The sequence below is a fragment of the Pseudorasbora parva genome, chromosome 8, assembly GCF_024679245.1.
Source record: "Pseudorasbora parva isolate DD20220531a chromosome 8, ASM2467924v1, whole genome shotgun sequence".
Taxonomy (NCBI): Eukaryota; Metazoa; Chordata; class Actinopteri; order Cypriniformes; family Gobionidae; genus Pseudorasbora; species Pseudorasbora parva.
In genome coordinates this window covers 36,538,185-36,554,592 of record NC_090179.1, presented here as the reverse complement: position 1 = coordinate 36,554,592, position 16,408 = coordinate 36,538,185, and the positions used below count along the sequence as shown (strand labels likewise).

Sequence of the window (16,408 nt, the reverse complement as noted above, 5' to 3'; positions counted from 1 at the left end):
AAATGTACAAAAATTCAAGTAGAATAGCAGAACGATGTACAATGGTCCAATACAATATACAAATATAATACAGTGAATTGCAATACTATGTAGTATCAATTTAGTGCAATTACTATGGTAAAAATAAATCTTGGTTAACTAACAGTTGGCTTTGATTATATAAATGAGTTTTCAGTAGTACTGTAAAGATCACTCTGAACGTGTCCCCAAAATAGACTTCGTTCATCAACTGATAAGGAGAATGAAAGTAGAACTCCGTGTCATTACAATTCGAAAGATAGAATTGTAAAAGATATATCGGTGAATGATACCTGGAGACATTTCTCCAACTTTGAGACTTTGGTGTGACCTATTTGTGAGCGCAATGACAAACCCAAATGGGAGCAGCCTTAATAGGGCTGAAAATTGAACACCAGATAAAGCATCATTATTAATGTTTTTAATTAGGTATCAGGAAAAAAACCACAGCCCCAGTAGAGCTGGCTTAAAATATCCGTAACTCTTAACAGTTCTCCTGAGAGTCTACTTCAAATGTGTTCGGTCCTTTATGTATAGTGGGGCATTGGGTATCCCTCTAAACCTGCCATTTTTATCTACGTTATCTTACTACTTTTGAATGGATTGAACGTTGTGGTCCTGATAAAGACTGCCTTTTTCTAAGCATGTTACATGTGACCTGAATAAAAGGCACTTTCAGATCCGAAAGCATTGATCACATCATTTCACAACAGATCAATGCATTGGTAAACTGACTCTCCAAACTTTGACTCCATTGTTTTGTCCTTGAAAAACTAGATCACGAAGTCATCTAAAAATTCTACTCACCTGTATAGAACTTGAAATTATGCCGTGACCCCACCTCATTTTTTATCACATATACTTGAATCTCAGCCGCTCTGTGACTGCCAACATTTTCCTAAGGGTATGATGGGAATCTCATCTGACTAGAGATTTGAGGATTGGCCTGAGGAATATATAATCTAATTATATTATCGACGGCAATTTGACCCTCTTCAAATTGAAATATGTTGCCTGGAAGTCCCTGCTGCCAACAGGTTACAAAATTACAATAATACCTCAAAAAACGGGGCTTACAGGAGTGATCAGACTCAATTTTCCCCTTGCTGATGATAAAATGGGCAAACAAAACACATATAGACTTGCTCTGAAGAAAGGATCCAAACCTTATCTGGGCTTTGTTTGAGTATATCCTCCCAGAACAGCTTAGCAACACCATGGCAACAACCCACACTACCCTAGCAACTTTTGCGCCGTTTAAAAAATGTTTTTAAAAAATCCAGAAGTGTAAAATAATGAGAATACATGCTGCTAGAGAAATGGGATCAGGTGGGCAACCTTTGGTGGCCTTTAACACCACCCCCAATAACTTAATGAGGGCATGACGTTAAGCTCCGCCTTATAGTGTCAGCATCCTCTGGGATATCACCTTCATAAAGAATTGGGACAGTGCCACTGTTAAAGAATCAGTCACGTCTCATCTCGTCTGTAGGAAAAAGCCCCTCTGCTCTGAGTCTTTCGGTCTGCTCTGACTTGGTGAGTATCTCTGTCGTTCCATCTGTTGAATTTACTGCCTCGACCATTCTGGATTACTATTCATTTGTGGAATTTGAAGTGGAGAAACTTGTCTTCACAAGTGAGTTAGCATTTAGAAAATGTTTCCAAATGCTGAGAATCATGATCAGTTTCCAGATTTTTCAGACGTGTTAATTATAATAAAGGCTTTCAATTAGATGTTAACAAAGTTACACTTAAAAATAATATTTTGAAGTAATTTGGCAACTTAGTCATTCATAAAGAGAATAGCTTATGTATGAGGCTTGTAAACAGTGTGCTTCAGAGTTGCTGATATCAGTTAAGCTTTTGTGAAAGTAAATGCTTTACATTTCTGAATAACAATCAATGCAAAAGCTGCCGTGCCTTTAGGTGACAATTTTTATTTTTTATGGATTTAAGGTTTAGGAGCTGTTTTGTTTAAAAAGTGAAACTCATGAGGGTTATAAATCAATCTTTTCTAGAGAATGAAATCACAGAGACCAATTTCAATGTTGTACATTTGGGCATACACTGGAAAATAAATTGAGCCCAAGATTAGAACCCAATTTTTACAATTCCCTGATATCTCCAGGTTTTCCTCTAAGTAAGTCTGTAAAATTAGAGCCATATGTTTCCGCTGTTGATTTTTTACTGGTGTTTAAATTTAATTTTTTTGCCTATACTGTATGTTTCCATGAAGAACCTTTAACATCTATGGAACTTTTCTATTCCACAAAATAGAAGAAAAGGGCTTCTTTAGATTTTTTAAATAATCTTCACACTAATAGAAATTTTTTATTTTAAGAACGTTTCACTAAAGGTTTCTACAAGGGATCAAAAATGATCCTTCTATGGCTTTTTTACATTTTTAGATGTATTTTGAATTATGCATTGCTTTGTGTTGTCTTTTAAGTTTGAAGGAAATGTCTGTAATTTTAACACACTCTAAAAAATGCTGGGTTAAAAACAACCCAAGTTGGGTTGAAAATGGACAAACCAAGAAATTGGGTTGTTTGAATGGGTCCATTTACTAGGGTTCAAACAACTCAATTTCTGGGTTTGTCCATTTCCAACCCAACTTGGGTTGTTTTTAACCCAGCATTTTTTAGAGTGCATTTCCTACAGACTTTTTTCTTACAGTGAATGTGAACCCTATGAATCCTAGATGACTTCAGCAGGAAGGCAGTTATCGTGAAATTTTTGTTTTGTTGTGTTCATTTTGTCCTCTTACTGTATCCTCAGGTTGTGTCAGGCGTTTAGAATGACCCATCAGTTTCCTCCCCTCACCACTGAGCAAAAGAAGGAGCTCCATGAGATAGCTTTGCGTATAGTGTCTCCAGGGAAAGGCATCTTAGCTGCAGACGAGTCCATAGGTTAGTGTGGCTTACTCCAGTTATTTGACAGAAATTGCTGTGTCAAAGAAAAGCACAAGAACACACTTTGGTTTTGTGCATGTTCTAACAGGCAGCATGGGGAAGCGTTTGAACCAGATAGGGGTGGAGAACAACGAGGAGAACCGCCGCCTTTACCGTCAGGTGCTCTTCACCGCTGATGACCGCATCGATAACTGCATCGGTGGAGTGATCTTCTTCCACGAAACACTCTACCAGAACTCTGATGATGGCATCCCATTCGTCAAGATGATAAAGGACAAGGGCATCACTATCGGGATCAAGGTATGAAGTCTCACCTGTTGAAGGTTCACTGGCGTTTGCTTTGAAATGTTGAGCCTTGGTGCTCATGCAGGCACTGGAGTTTGAATCTGGCTTGCAACATTTCCCAATCCCATTCAACCCATAAATTCCATTTCTCTTTAGAAAAAAATGGGATGTATTTGAGACAGGGGCAGAGGTGGGCACAAATACATCAAAAACTATTTTGTTATAAACTACAAATACTGGCTCATGAAATGTAACAAAATAAAATACAAAATATTTATGTAAAAAAAAATATTTAAAAAAATTAAATAAAAGTAATTAGTATTTTGAAAATACAAAAATACTCCCACAATAATCTTGCATTCATGGTACACATTTTACACGAGACTCAAAGCTGCCAACCGCGTATGCCTTTTCCATAGTAGAATTGTGCTGTATGCGCAATTATTGAAAAACAATAGGATTGATGATTATTTTATACATTATCCGATGGAATATCAATATTTCTTATATGTCATAAGTTTAAAAACGTGTAAAAACTGCAGATGGATTTTATATTGTGAATGCTTGCTTAGTATGGAGATTTCAGAGGAGCTACGAGCTTACGGCGATCTCATAAGGCACAATAGCGCCATAGCGGCAGCAAATCTAATCTGCCGCGAGTGTCCTAGTGTGAGTGTTTTAGCAACTCTCAATACACGTCTGAGCTGTACAAACCAAACTCTGGTCGGGCCAATCACATCGTGTATAGAGTCGGTGGGCGTGGCATAACATAATGACAGGGCAGAGTTGCATGCTACTTGAAAATAAAGAAGCTGGCAAACAGCGTTTTTTCAAATCGACTCTGGGAGTCCCTCTTCTGTGTTCAAAACTCGTTTACTTCTTGGAGGGAGCCCGGTCCAGAGCTGTTAAGGGTGTCACGTGATTTTCGTGCTTCTAACCAGGACATTGCTATTGCCAACATCAGTGCGAAAATATGGCAAAATCATTTACTATGGTGATAAGCATATGGTGATTTTTCTTAAGTATTTAAGTATTTGAAATACATTCCCTCAAAATATTTTGTTACAAACTACATTTTATTTTTTCCAAACCTGCACAATACAAATTACAAAGTACACTAAAGTAATTAAATGCGTATTTAAAATACATTTAATTGAAATACTGCCAATGTCTGGACAGAGGTAACTGTTTGTCCATCCAGTCGCACATGAGGGCCACTTCGTACCTTGCTTTGCTCTAAAAGATTCATATTGTAAACCTTATAGGAATTACTATTTGAATTTTCAACCTTATAGAATAGATAATGTTGTCCCTTTAAAGGAATAGTTCACCCAAAAATGAAAATGATCCCATAATTTACTCACCCTCTAGTCCTAGACTTTCTTCTTTCAATTGAACACAATCATAGTAATATCAAATAATACCCTGGCTCTTCAGCATTGTAATGGAATTGAATAGTTTTTAAAGCTCCAAAAAGTGCATCCATCCATCATTAAAGTAATCCATGCGACTCCAGTAATAAAGGCCTTTTGAACCGCAGCAATGTTTTTTTGTATGAAAAATATCGATATTTTTACCTTTTTAGACTATAATCACTGGCTTCCAGCAAGGGCGCGTTCATGAGAATCGAGTTCCGTTGGAAGGATGACCTCTGACCCTGACCTATAAAAACTCAAGCGCCACTTCTCTTATATTGAAATCCTCCAGCATTTCTCTTTAAAACTTGAAACTCGAAAATCGAAGAACTGCTGCCAGAAGCCAGGGATTATTTTATATTGTAAAACTTTAAATATGGAGATTTTTCTTACAAAAACCCATCGTGGCATTTATTAACCCACTGGAATCATATGGATTACTTTAATGATGGATGGGTGCACTTTTTGGAGTTAATACTTAAATACTCAGCCACTATTCAATGCAATTACAAAGCTGGGAAGAGCTAGGATATTAGATTAGATTGGCTAAAAATTATGGGTTTATCATAATGATATCATTATCATTTTTATTTTTGGGTGAACTATTTCTTTAAGGGTAGTGTGCCAGTGACAAGTTGTCGTGTCTCTAAACCAATGAGTTGAATTAAATATTTCATTTGTAAAAAAAGAAAAAAGAAAAAGAAAAAGGAAAACAAAGAAAATTCCCTTTCTTCACAGGTTGACAAAGGTGTAGTTCCCTTGCCAGGGACTAATGGAGAGACCACTACACAAGGTAAATCAAAAACGTCCATTCTCTGGATCTGAATATCTACTCATTCAATTCATTTCACTGTTGATACGTTTATGTGATAGACTAATTTCACATTAGTTCAATGGTTTTTGTTTCAGTAATTTGTAAATATTATGTAATTTTGACCCGCAACACTTTTTTTTTTTTAATTTCTTGAAATTGTGTGACTATTGTGTTAATTTGAGTAGGTGCACAGACCCAAAATAAATACATTTCTTAGTTACCCTATGAGGGTATTTTTACATTTATATGTTTGTTTTTTTGGGGAAAAAATACAGTATACGCTGAAGTGAAGACATATATTTTTATCAGTCCATGCATGTGGATTTTGTTAGCATCACACTCTACTCTTTGAGCTTCAGGAAAGCACACAAATATATATTAAATAAATACATAAATACCTATATATATATATATATATATATATATATATATATATATATATATATATATATATATATATATATATATATATATATATATATATATATATATATATATATATATATATATATATATATATATATATATTATTGTACATAAAATATAAAATTATACATAATTATACATATTATACATTAAAAAAATCATTATTATACATAAAAAAATGTAGTATACAATGTTATCTTTGTTTGGATGTAATGTGTGAGAAGTATTATTGTTAAAGTTGTACTGCTTTTACCTGATTTTTTGATGTAATGTACTGGACACAGTTAGGGCCATTTTGAGGCAGAACTTTAAAAAAATGGAGCGCTACTGTCTCAACAGGTCTGGATGGGCTCTCAGAACGCTGCGCTCAGTATAAAAAGGATGGAGCTGACTTTGCAAAGTGGCGCTGTGTAATGAAAATCAGTGATACCACCCCGTCCAACCTGTGCATTACAGAAAATGCAAAAGTCCTTGCTCGATATGCTAGTATTTGTCAGCAGGTAAAATGTCAATGAGGCTAAATTGAGAGTTATAAAAAACAATAGAAATATGTTAAAGGTCATTTCTTAATGTTCCCAACTGTTCTTCCAGCATGGGATTGTACCCATAGTGGAACCTGAGATCCTACCTGATGGAGACCATGATTTGAAGCGCTGCCAGTTTGTCACAGAGAGGGTTCGTTACTATTCTTACTCAACTTTACTTCTTAAAGGGATAGTTCACTTAAAATTAAAATTCGGTTATCAATAACTAGTACTCACATTCATGCCATTCCAAACCTGAAGTCGAAATGACATATGTACAAAATAATTATATAGAAATAAGTTTAAATAAATGTGTCAAAGTTTTGGAACAACATGAGGGTGATTATTATTATTATTTTTTTTTAAATCTTTTTCATCTCTCCCTATGCTTGACACTCATTCAAAATTGCTTGAATTATCATATGATTTAAATTGACTGTCACTGATTCAGGTGCTTGCAGCGGTCTACAAAGCCATGTTTGATCATTATGTGTATCTGGAAGGCACACTACTCAAGCCCAACATGGTGACCCCTGGACACAGCTGTCCAACCAAATACAGTGCAGAGGAGGTTGCCATGGCAACAGTCACTGCTCTGCGCCGTACTGTCCCACCTGCTGTCACAGGTGAGGATATATTAAAAAATGTGAACCTGGTTTCAAAATGACTGACGAGTCTGGACATTGGGTAATTACAGACTTCCTGCACTTTCAGGGGTGACCTTTCTCTCAGGTGGTCAAAGTGAGGAAGAGGCCTCCATTAACCTAAATGCCATCAATAACTGCCCACTGGTAAAGCCCTGGGCTCTTACCTTCTCATTCGGCCGAGCACTGCAGGCCTCAGCTCTGAAGACCTGGCGTGGACAGAGAGATAATGAGACCGCCGCAACGGAGGAATTCATCAAACGAGCAGAGGCATGCCAACCAAATCGACAGACAGACAGACAGACAGACAGACAGACAGACAGACAGACAGACAGACAGACAGACAGACAGACAGACAGACAGACAGACAGACAGACAGACAGACAGACAGACAGACAGACAGACAGACAGACAGACAGATAGATAGATAGATAGATAGATAGATAGATAGATAGATAGATAGATAGATAGATAGATAGATAGATAGATAGATAGATAGATAGATAGATAGATAGATAGATAGATAGATAGATAGATAGATAGATAGATAGATAGATAGATAGATAGATAGATAGATAGATAGATAGATAAGATAGATATTTTTTCTTTCTAACCGCTTCTCTATTTGTCTTTTTTCCTCAGATCAACAGTCTGGCATCCCAAGGGAAGTACTCAGTTTGTGGTGACAGCAGTGGAGCCACTGGTCTATCCCATTACCTTTCCAGCTATGCATATTGAAATGCTGATTCCCACATTCCAGCATTAGTTGAAAGCTAGCACATTTCACTCCCTCTTCCATATAAAACTCTTAAACATATGTAGATTAATTATTATTATCTCATTATTGTGATATTGATGTAAAACAGCACATGAAAGTGATTTTACTTTCTGAGGATGTGAAATTGTGTGGTTTCTTCTGCTTGTCTTAAAAACGTTGTAAAATGTGCTTCTGTTGCTGAGACAGTTCTTTAGGAAAACAATGCAACTGATTAAATGGACACGTTACAGTTGACTGAGTAATATTGATCCTTATCACTTACTGTCAAAATGTAAGGGTTTCTTAGGATATTTATAAGGATCTGTGATATAAGCTTCTGTAATCTAACCTTTCATCATCTAAAGCTTTAATAAAGCCTTTGCTCTGGTGAAGAATAACAGCATGGATTACAAGTTTGTTAATCATTTTGCCTCTCTAATTCAGGATGATTGGCTTAAATACATTATTGACAAAAGTGAAAAACATTTTGACAACTGTAATACAAACTAAAAATGCTGCAATGATAATAATGCTCAAGCTCAATAAAGTTGTGAAAATAGAAGATGTGTTTGGTTTGTAATCTTTCAATACACGATATGCTTCCTTTGTTTTATAAAAACACACACACACACACACACACACACACATACACACACACACACACACACACACACACACACACACACACACACACACACACACACACACACACACACACACACACACACACACACACACACACACACACACACACACACACACACACACACACACACACACACACACACACACACACACACACACACACACACACACACACACACACACACACACACACACACACACACACACACACACACACACACACACACACACACACACACACACACACACACACACACACACACACACACACACACACACACACACACACACACACACACACACACACACACACACACACACACACACACACACACACACACACACACACACACACACACACACACACACACACACACACACACACACACACACACTATAAAATATAGCATGTGTTTTATTATTTACAGTATATACTGTATGTATGTATGAATGTATGTATATATATATATATATATATATATATATATGTGTGTGTGTATGTACGTGTTTTATATATATATATATATATATATATATATATATATATAAAACACGTACTATGTATATATATATATATATATATATATATATATATATATATATATATATATATATATATATATATATATATATATATATATATATATATATACATAGTACGTGTTTTATATATATATATATATATATATATATATATATATATATACACATAGTACGTGTTTTATTATTTTCAACTTTGTCCTTGTGTACTGTACCCCCAGTTTACCAGAGTTGCAGGTGCAAACAATAAAGTAGCACATTGTCTTTGATACCCCAGGACAAGAATAAACCGTGCGAAGTAATTAGGTTAATAGCTTGACATTACCTCTTCGTTCCTTATTCATACCAATTACCCACCCACATAAAACGTTTTTTTAAAAAATTATTTTAACATTACTATGTGAACTATTTCGCTTCGCGGATGTAGCTACCCGCCAAACAGCCCTTTTCACAAGATTAATCCGCGGTGGCTACAGCGCGCCTACTGAAGAGGAAGCGACCCGCGCGACTCCAGAGGAAATACGCTCTCGGTGTGCGCGTGCGAGCGGCGCATCAAACAATAGTAAGTCTCTTTGTTTTGTGTTTGACTGGAAACTAGGTTAATTTAACATATTTCGGAAGTTAATCAAAACATTCGTTATTTAACCGACTTGAAATGTGTAATTTCTCTGTTTAGCAGGAAGGTTTATGTCTGCTGAGATGTCTGGTGGCGGTGTGATCCGCGGCCCTGCTGGGAGCAACGACTGCCGCATATATGTGGGGAATCTGCCCCCTGATATCCGCACTAAAGATGTCGAAGATGTCTTTTATAAGTACGGGGCCATTCGAGATATCGATTTGAAAAATCGACGTGGCGGACCTCCATTCGCCTTTGTCGAGTTTGAGGACCCCAGGTGTGCAAAACTGAACGTTGAGCCTTTAGCCAAAAAGCTAATCTGTTTGTTTCAACGTTATCAATTTCACTTTGACTAATTTCACTTCTTAAAGCAATTTAAAAACCTGTTACTTGTGTAACTGCTTTTAACGGTCTCTCTCTATATATATTTTAAGTGTGTTTATTTGTTTAAAAGCCATTTTACTTTTGTTTTCTGTGCTACCATGCTAATTAGCTTAGCCGTGCTCACCATGTTTCCAGAGCTCATTTATTCATGCTTGTCGTCGTAATGGGTAACGTTAGGCGTTGCAACTCAAAATTATCCATTTGATATAAAAAATAATAATTTTGCTCTTTGTTAGGAAAACTTATGAATTTTTTTTTAACTAGACAAATTAAGTTTGATTCAAATTAGTTGCAAATAAGTGTTTGTCACCAACCTTTCTGTTTTTGTTTTGTATTTTGAAGCAGTTTTGGTTGAATTTTATCTATTAAGGGACATAACTAGCTGGTCAGATTAGTGGCTGAGGATTAGTTAAGTAGATATGTTGATAGTTTCTCAGTGCGACCCCTAGCCGCACTAACTGGCTCTTCATGCCATTGTTTTTCTTTCTGTTTCCTTTAGAGATGCGGAAGATGCTGTTTATGCTCGGGATGGCTATGACTACGATGGCTATCGTCTTCGGGTTGAGTTTCCGAGAAGCGGGAGAGGAATGGGGAGAGGAGGGTTTGGCGGTGGTGGAGGTGGTGGTGGCGGCGGCGGCGGAGGAGGAGGTGGTGGGGCTCCTAGGGGTAGATATGGTCCCCCATCCAGACGTTCAGAGTACAGAGTAATTGTTTCAGGTAAGGTGGTGTCAGAGTTTTAATTTAATTTAAGAGCCACTTGAAGTTGTATTGATCGTTGTATTTCATTCCAGGGCTTCCACCGAGTGGTAGCTGGCAGGATCTAAAGGATCACATGCGTGAAGCAGGTGATGTATGTTACGCTGACGTTTTCCGAGATGGAACTGGTGTGGTGGAGTTTGTTCGCAAAGAAGACATGACCTACGCCGTTCGCAAACTGGATAACACAAAATTCCGGTCGCATGAGGTAGGTTTGAGATTTTAATCCAAACATTTGGATATACTTAGCATTGGAATATTCTTAAGGTAAGCAGTTCCCTAATGATATGCTAGGTGGATCTGTTTTAAGGGAACCCACACTTGTGAATAGTGGATGGTCTGATGTATTGTTTTTGCTAATTAATATGTGGTTATTAAGGGGGAAAATTGTTGCTGAGCTATATATTATTGTTGTTAATAACCTTGTTAATGTGAATGCTGCCTAGGATTTTGCGTTCGCTCTTCCAATTGCTTCATAAGATAAAGCACCAGCACAGCAGAAACCGTTGATTTTTACCAAACTTTTTGAAGTGGTTGTGAAAACATAATGGCTAGGTAAAATACAGGGGACATTTTGTACCTACCATTTAAGCTACCTTTAAGAAATTGCTCTTTATTTATTTTATTTATTTATAACCAAAAAAATGCTTGAAGCACAGCTGTATTATTTAAATTTATTACAACGCTCTCATTAATTTCATAACTGTTCAGTACTAATTTTCATTCATTTTTCATATTACTGATTTTTTAAAACTATTGTTCGATTAATCTTTTATCGGACAGATTTCTGAATGTAGTTATTATCAGGAAAATCCACTATCGGTTGACCTCTCCTTGTGAATGCCAACGGTAAACCTTGTCAAACTAGACATCTTGTGTAGTCAGTGCTTACTGGTTAATGGAAATGGAAATACTGGTGTTTTGAGGGCAACCAAAGAAGTCTGGTAAGTATAGTGACAATGTTAACATGATTATACATTACATTTGCTCAGTGGAAAGTTCTTTCTCTGCCAGGGAGAAACTGCGTACATCCGCGTGAAGGTGGACGGTCCCCGCAGTCCGAGCTATGGAAGATCAAGGTCAAGGAGCCGCAGTCGCAGCAGGAGTCGCAGCCGCAGCAACAACCGTAGCCGAAGCTACTCCCCACGCCGCAGCCGAGGGTCTCCCCAGTACTCCCCTCGCCATAGCCGTTCCCGCTCTCGGTCCTAAAGCGCTCCACTCTTCTCACCTCTTTGGTGGAGCCAAAACCATTTTTTTGTTTTGTTTTTTACACATCACAAGCCCCATGTTTTAATTTACCCCCTCTTGTTTTGTGAGAATTATGGTCTTCTAAATGTCCTATGTTCTGTCTCTCCACCCCCACCCCCACACACTCTCACCCATTGGTTCTTTTTAAATGTATGTTTTTAACTGACTTCATTTTGTTTTGCCCATCACTTTTTTTGAATACAAAGTGGATGTCTTTTCATAGACCAAACAAAGGGTTATGTGATGGCTCCCAATATTTTTGTAAATGCCATGTATGTTTATGGGATAGTGGGTTCCAAAACAACTCTTTTATGCTGTCTTCCTCTAGACGTGACGCAGAACTGATGCTTTGTAATAAAGGATTACTAAATCTATACTTTGTTGCGTAAAAGGGTGAATTTGAGCAGTAGAACAATCCTCCAATATGTCTAGAAAAATACTATTCTTGGCCCTCAGGGCATTATTTGGGTAACTACTAATTAAAGAATTTTCACGTCAGATGGCATTGTAAAAATGTACCAGTTGGGTTTTTGTTCAAAGATCCAACTTTCATGACCTATTCGACTCAGTCTTAGTGTTAGGTTAGTTTTGATAGTCTGTCTTTGCCTTAATGCTGTATGCATGCATCAAAGAAGGCAGGTTTGAGTGGATTTGATTCTAACTCTTTACCTCCTTTCTCTTGATTTTGCTGGTATCTTAAGGTTTGGATTGGAGGAGAGGCTCAGTGGATGCCGGATCACTGGGATCAGTACATAATGAAGATAGGATAGGGAATGCTGGATACATGGAACAGGATCAATTGCTCCCAGGATCATAGGATTTTAAGACCACAGTTCAAAAGTACTTCCCTGCCCCCTTTATTTTCTTTATACCTCAGTGGAGTATGTAGACGTTTTGGCCCTTCACATTTAACACATTGGAGGAGCAGATGCTGGAGCAATCTATGGGGATGGAGTCGACAGGAACCGTATATGGTAAATGGGGGAAAATTACATTTGGGATGGGTGGTATACTCAGGCATTTTTAGATTTACACTGTCCCAATGTGGACAGTAGATGCTTAACATCACTAGCATTTGGTTTCTTTTAGTGAAGTTTTTTTGCCTAAATAAAGGTTTCATTGGTACAAAACTCTGTATGGTGCATTTATTTACTTTTTATTGGTTCTGAATGGTTGAGTATAATGTTATAATTTTGCAGATAGTTTATTATAAATTGTAGTTTTCTTAAATTCATTTAAGTGTCATTACTTTAGTGGAAAGCAAGATATTGGGCAATGTTTAAACATTTATTTGTCTGTACAAACTAAATGGGTGCCCAGACAATCATTGACCGAAGTAAACCATATTTTGTATTCTATAGACGGTTTGTAGGGAGTAAATAAAGACAAAAAAATGAATGCTTAGTTACTGTAAACAGTAGTTAGGGTAAACAATTACATGGAGAGAGAAAAATAGTCCGACCAATATCAATGCATTGCGATTCTCATAATAACTTGTGGCGTGAGCTGACTATTTTATTGTGAATACATTTTTTAAAGCGGTCACTGAATGAACCGCGACTTGTTACATAAGTCATCATGTACATTGTAAAAAAATAACTAACTTTATGTCGAGATGCCAACGTGAGTTTTGTAATCAGTGGAATTTCATGACAAGCAATCGTATTCCTATTATGTAGTTAGAATAACTAATATTGGATATGTTTATACTACATGGATAGGCTAGTATAGAAGTGCAATTATCTGTAAGAACTGAATTATTATGTAGAAATCGGAAATAAACTATGAAGACGAATCGGAGACAGTCATTACATTATTCATTTTTTTAGTAACATTACACTGTGTGGGACTGAGCATGAGAGGCACAATGATACCTCTAACCTTGCAATAATTTATTGTGACGTGTTTTCATTGTGAAGGTCCACCGAGTCTAATTTAAGCTATTTCCTGGCCTACACAGTCCTGAAGCTTATACCCAAACAAGCACATTTCCCTGTGGTCTCCGGTTAAAGATGCATTGTGGGATGAAATAAGATGCTGGCAGAGGGGCGCAGGGAGCGGCTGGTCTGCAGCCAATGGCGAGCGCTGTGTAGGACGGCATTGTGAAGAGCCAGGGATTTTAGCGCGGGCACCAGTCGGCGTTTGACTTGATCCTTATGTTCTTCTCCTAGCGTCAAAGGGACATCCGAAACGACGAAAGCTCGTACGGCGACTGTTTTGAATTGCAAATTTCTCTTGCCAAATATTGTTGACAGGTGAGTGGAATAGTTACACCATCTCGAGTGATCTCGCATGCATTTTGAGCCTAAATGTTTTCGTTTTAGATATTTAAACCCCGTATTTTCTCTCTCACACGATATTACAATCGCTTTAGCAAAGATGCATTTATCGTTGAAATAAAGACGCTACCATGAGAACGCCGCGTGCACCTGCGTTTCATTGATTTGCTGGAGCATCAAACGCGCACGCTGTGAATGGAGGTGTGACGTAGCATTCCTCCATCCTGACCTGTCAATGACTTGATAGATGATCCAGACCTTAAACCGTGATTCAGTCGATTGCCATCATGATTATTAGTTTGAGTGCTAAACCAACAGTTCTGACGTATCTGTGCATGATCTTTCAGCGTTTCTCTAGTAGTTTTGCCTGTATGCATTTGGGCCACATGGATCCCAGTATTAGTTTTGCTACTTAAGCACTTTTATATACAGGATTTGAGCAGTTTGACTGGCCCTAGCATTACTAGTATGCACTAGCTGCACATGATGGTGTTGGATTTAAAGACCTGCTTGGTTCTCATTGAAGTATCTAGTGTCATTTGAATTACCTTAACAAATCAGATCCTCTCAGTTGATGGCTTTCTGTCAGGAATTTACCTGCTATTGTCAGGGAAGAAGCACCCATGAAAGGCCCCACTGTTTCGACTTTAACCAGGTTGGTCTTTATGTTTTCAGGCACCATGACCGACAGGAAGGCTGTGATCAAAAACGCAGACATGTCTGAAGACATGCAGCAGGATGCTGTGGACTGTGCCACGCAGGCCATGGAGAAATACAACATAGAGAAGGACATTGCCGCATACATCAAAAAGGTGAGATTTGAGCCACTCCGTCATCTTGCACTCCTGTCGTGTATTTTTGTCGCGTTTGCATTTTCTGTGTCCTAAAACCACGTTGTCTCGTGTTACAGGAGTTCGATAAGAAATACAATCCCACGTGGCATTGCATTGTGGGAAGGAACTTCGGCAGCTACGTGACCCATGAGACAAAACACTTCATCTACTTCTACTTGGGCCAGGTGGCCATTCTCCTCTTCAAGTCTGGCTGAGTCCAGACCGGACCAGACCAGACCGTAGAATGTATCTCCAATGAAGACTGTGATGCACTGGTGGCTGATGTCATCTACGAATATTAAACGAGACCATACCATGACTATGCTGGCTGTGCACAACTGCATGGATCATATCCCATACTACTTGTGTACATGTTGCAGTTAAATTGCTTTTCATTAGAGGCCCCAAGTTTTTGTTAATGGTCCTTGCAGGTTTTTCCTAGCGCATATGTTGTAAAAAATTAAAATAATAAAGGAAGTCAGAAAATGTTAAGTATTGACCAGCACATATGTCTGCTATAAATGGATATATTTTTGGTGACTTAGTGCTGTAATATATTGAAATGCCATGCGCTGTATGTCATTTTTGGGGTATTGGGGCAAAGCATAGAAGCACATTTGGTTGTATGGAGGCGCGTCTGTATAGTTTGATTTGACGCATTCTGTTGTTCTAGAAGGAATTTTTTGTCTGATTACCTCTGCAGTAAATGTATATTTTCTTTTCATTTGATGTTTGAGGTGTTTCGTTTGAGAGAGCTAGTGTTGAATTTTGGAATCTGAATATACAATGGATTAGATGTATGTAATTGAGATGTATAAAATAAAGTTTAAGAGCAAAAAAACACCATGTAAGTCATATTACAAAATCCTAACTCCATCAAGCTACTAACAGGTTGTTAAGTCTTTTTGTGTAGTCGTCTGCAGGACAGGTTTCTGAATGTAATTAGTTAAGGTCTGGTTGCCCAACAGATGTATTTGCCGTCTTCCTGTCTGCTGTTCTGCTATTTAGGTTTAGAATTAATTTGCATGTGTCTTGTTTTAGCTTTTTTTTGTTGTTGAAACTCTGATGTCTGCACTTGATCATATGACTGTATAGTTTACACAGCATATATGCCCTATGCCCTCTTCGGTACCGCCATTGACAAAAGCGGCCTGTCAGATTCATTAAATCGTGATTAAAAGATTTTGTGTTTGCCTATTCTGTTTTTATATATATATATATATATATATATATATATATATATATATATATATATATATATATATATATATATCTGGGCCTAGAGATTGATGTTCATCCAGGGCCTGCAGCG

General features: G+C 37.5%; 3 protein-coding genes across 6 annotated transcripts; all 3 read left to right on the top strand.

Moving 5' to 3' along the window:
* The first annotated feature begins 1,416 nt into the window (after window positions 1–1,416).
* Window positions 1,417–8,357, top strand: aldoca (aldolase C, fructose-bisphosphate, a). 3 transcript variants are annotated; one of them, XM_067451087.1, is made up of 9 exons: window positions 1,418–1,554; window positions 2,797–2,927; window positions 3,019–3,230; window positions 5,369–5,423; window positions 6,210–6,370; window positions 6,462–6,545; window positions 6,846–7,020; window positions 7,109–7,308; window positions 7,681–8,357. In XM_067451087.1, exons 2-9 carry the CDS (start codon window positions 2,816–2,818, stop codon window positions 7,774–7,776), a joined length of 1,095 nt encoding a protein of 364 aa, XP_067307188.1. In that variant the 5' UTR covers window positions 1,418–1,554; window positions 2,797–2,815; the 3' UTR covers window positions 7,777–8,357. The 3 variants fall into 3 exon arrangements, with proteins under 3 accessions (XP_067307190.1, XP_067307188.1, XP_067307189.1); XM_067451088.1 differs by having other exon boundaries at window positions 1,457–1,554; window positions 2,807–2,927; XM_067451089.1 differs by lacking the exon at window positions 7,109–7,308 and having other exon boundaries at window positions 1,417–1,554.
* A 1,029-nt stretch (window positions 8,358–9,386) lies between these two features.
* Window positions 9,387–12,360, top strand: srsf1a (serine and arginine rich splicing factor 1a). 2 transcript variants are annotated; one of them, XM_067451084.1, is made up of 5 exons: window positions 9,387–9,542; window positions 9,657–9,873; window positions 10,480–10,697; window positions 10,772–10,944; window positions 11,751–12,360. In XM_067451084.1, exons 2-5 carry the CDS (start codon window positions 9,668–9,670, stop codon window positions 11,943–11,945), a joined length of 792 nt encoding a protein of 263 aa, XP_067307185.1. In that variant the 5' UTR covers window positions 9,387–9,542; window positions 9,657–9,667; the 3' UTR covers window positions 11,946–12,360. The 2 variants fall into 2 exon arrangements, with proteins under 2 accessions (XP_067307185.1, XP_067307186.1); XM_067451085.1 differs by having other exon boundaries at window positions 9,426–9,542; window positions 9,660–9,873.
* Window positions 12,361–14,040: 1,680 nt separating this feature from the next.
* dynll2a (dynein, light chain, LC8-type 2a) lies at window positions 14,041–16,278 on the top strand. Its single transcript, XM_067451086.1, has 3 exons — window positions 14,041–14,239; window positions 14,939–15,075; window positions 15,174–16,278. The coding sequence occupies exons 2-3, from the start codon at window positions 14,944–14,946 to the stop codon at window positions 15,309–15,311; spliced, it is 270 nt and encodes an 89-aa protein (XP_067307187.1). The 5' UTR covers window positions 14,041–14,239; window positions 14,939–14,943; the 3' UTR covers window positions 15,312–16,278.
* The last annotated feature ends 130 nt before the right edge of the window (window positions 16,279–16,408 follow it).

What these genes read in the sequence shown, in the direction of transcription:
- aldoca (XM_067451087.1), top strand. Translation starts at nt 2,816, where the DNA reads ATGACCCATCAGTTTCCTCCCCTCACCACTGAGCAAAAGAAGGAGCTC. An exon ending in TGGAGAGACCACTACACAAG is followed by an intron (nt 5,424 to 6,209) that starts GTAAATCAAAAA and finishes CTGTCTCAACAG; the next exon opens with GTCTGGATGGGCTCTCAGAA. An exon ending in ATGCTAGTATTTGTCAGCAG is followed by an intron (nt 6,371 to 6,461) that starts GTAAAATGTCAA and finishes CTGTTCTTCCAG; the next exon opens with CATGGGATTGTACCCATAGT.
- srsf1a (XM_067451084.1), top strand. Translation starts at nt 9,668, where the DNA reads ATGTCTGCTGAGATGTCTGGTGGCGGTGTGATCCGCGGCCCTGCTGGG. An exon ending in GTACAGAGTAATTGTTTCAG is followed by an intron (nt 10,698 to 10,771) that starts GTAAGGTGGTGT and finishes ATTTCATTCCAG; the next exon opens with GGCTTCCACCGAGTGGTAGC. An exon ending in CAAAATTCCGGTCGCATGAG is followed by an intron (nt 10,945 to 11,750) that starts GTAGGTTTGAGA and finishes TTTCTCTGCCAG; the next exon opens with GGAGAAACTGCGTACATCCG.
- dynll2a (XM_067451086.1), top strand. Translation starts at nt 14,944, where the DNA reads ATGACCGACAGGAAGGCTGTGATCAAAAACGCAGACATGTCTGAAGAC. An exon ending in TTGCCGCATACATCAAAAAG is followed by an intron (nt 15,076 to 15,173) that starts GTGAGATTTGAG and finishes CTCGTGTTACAG; the next exon opens with GAGTTCGATAAGAAATACAA.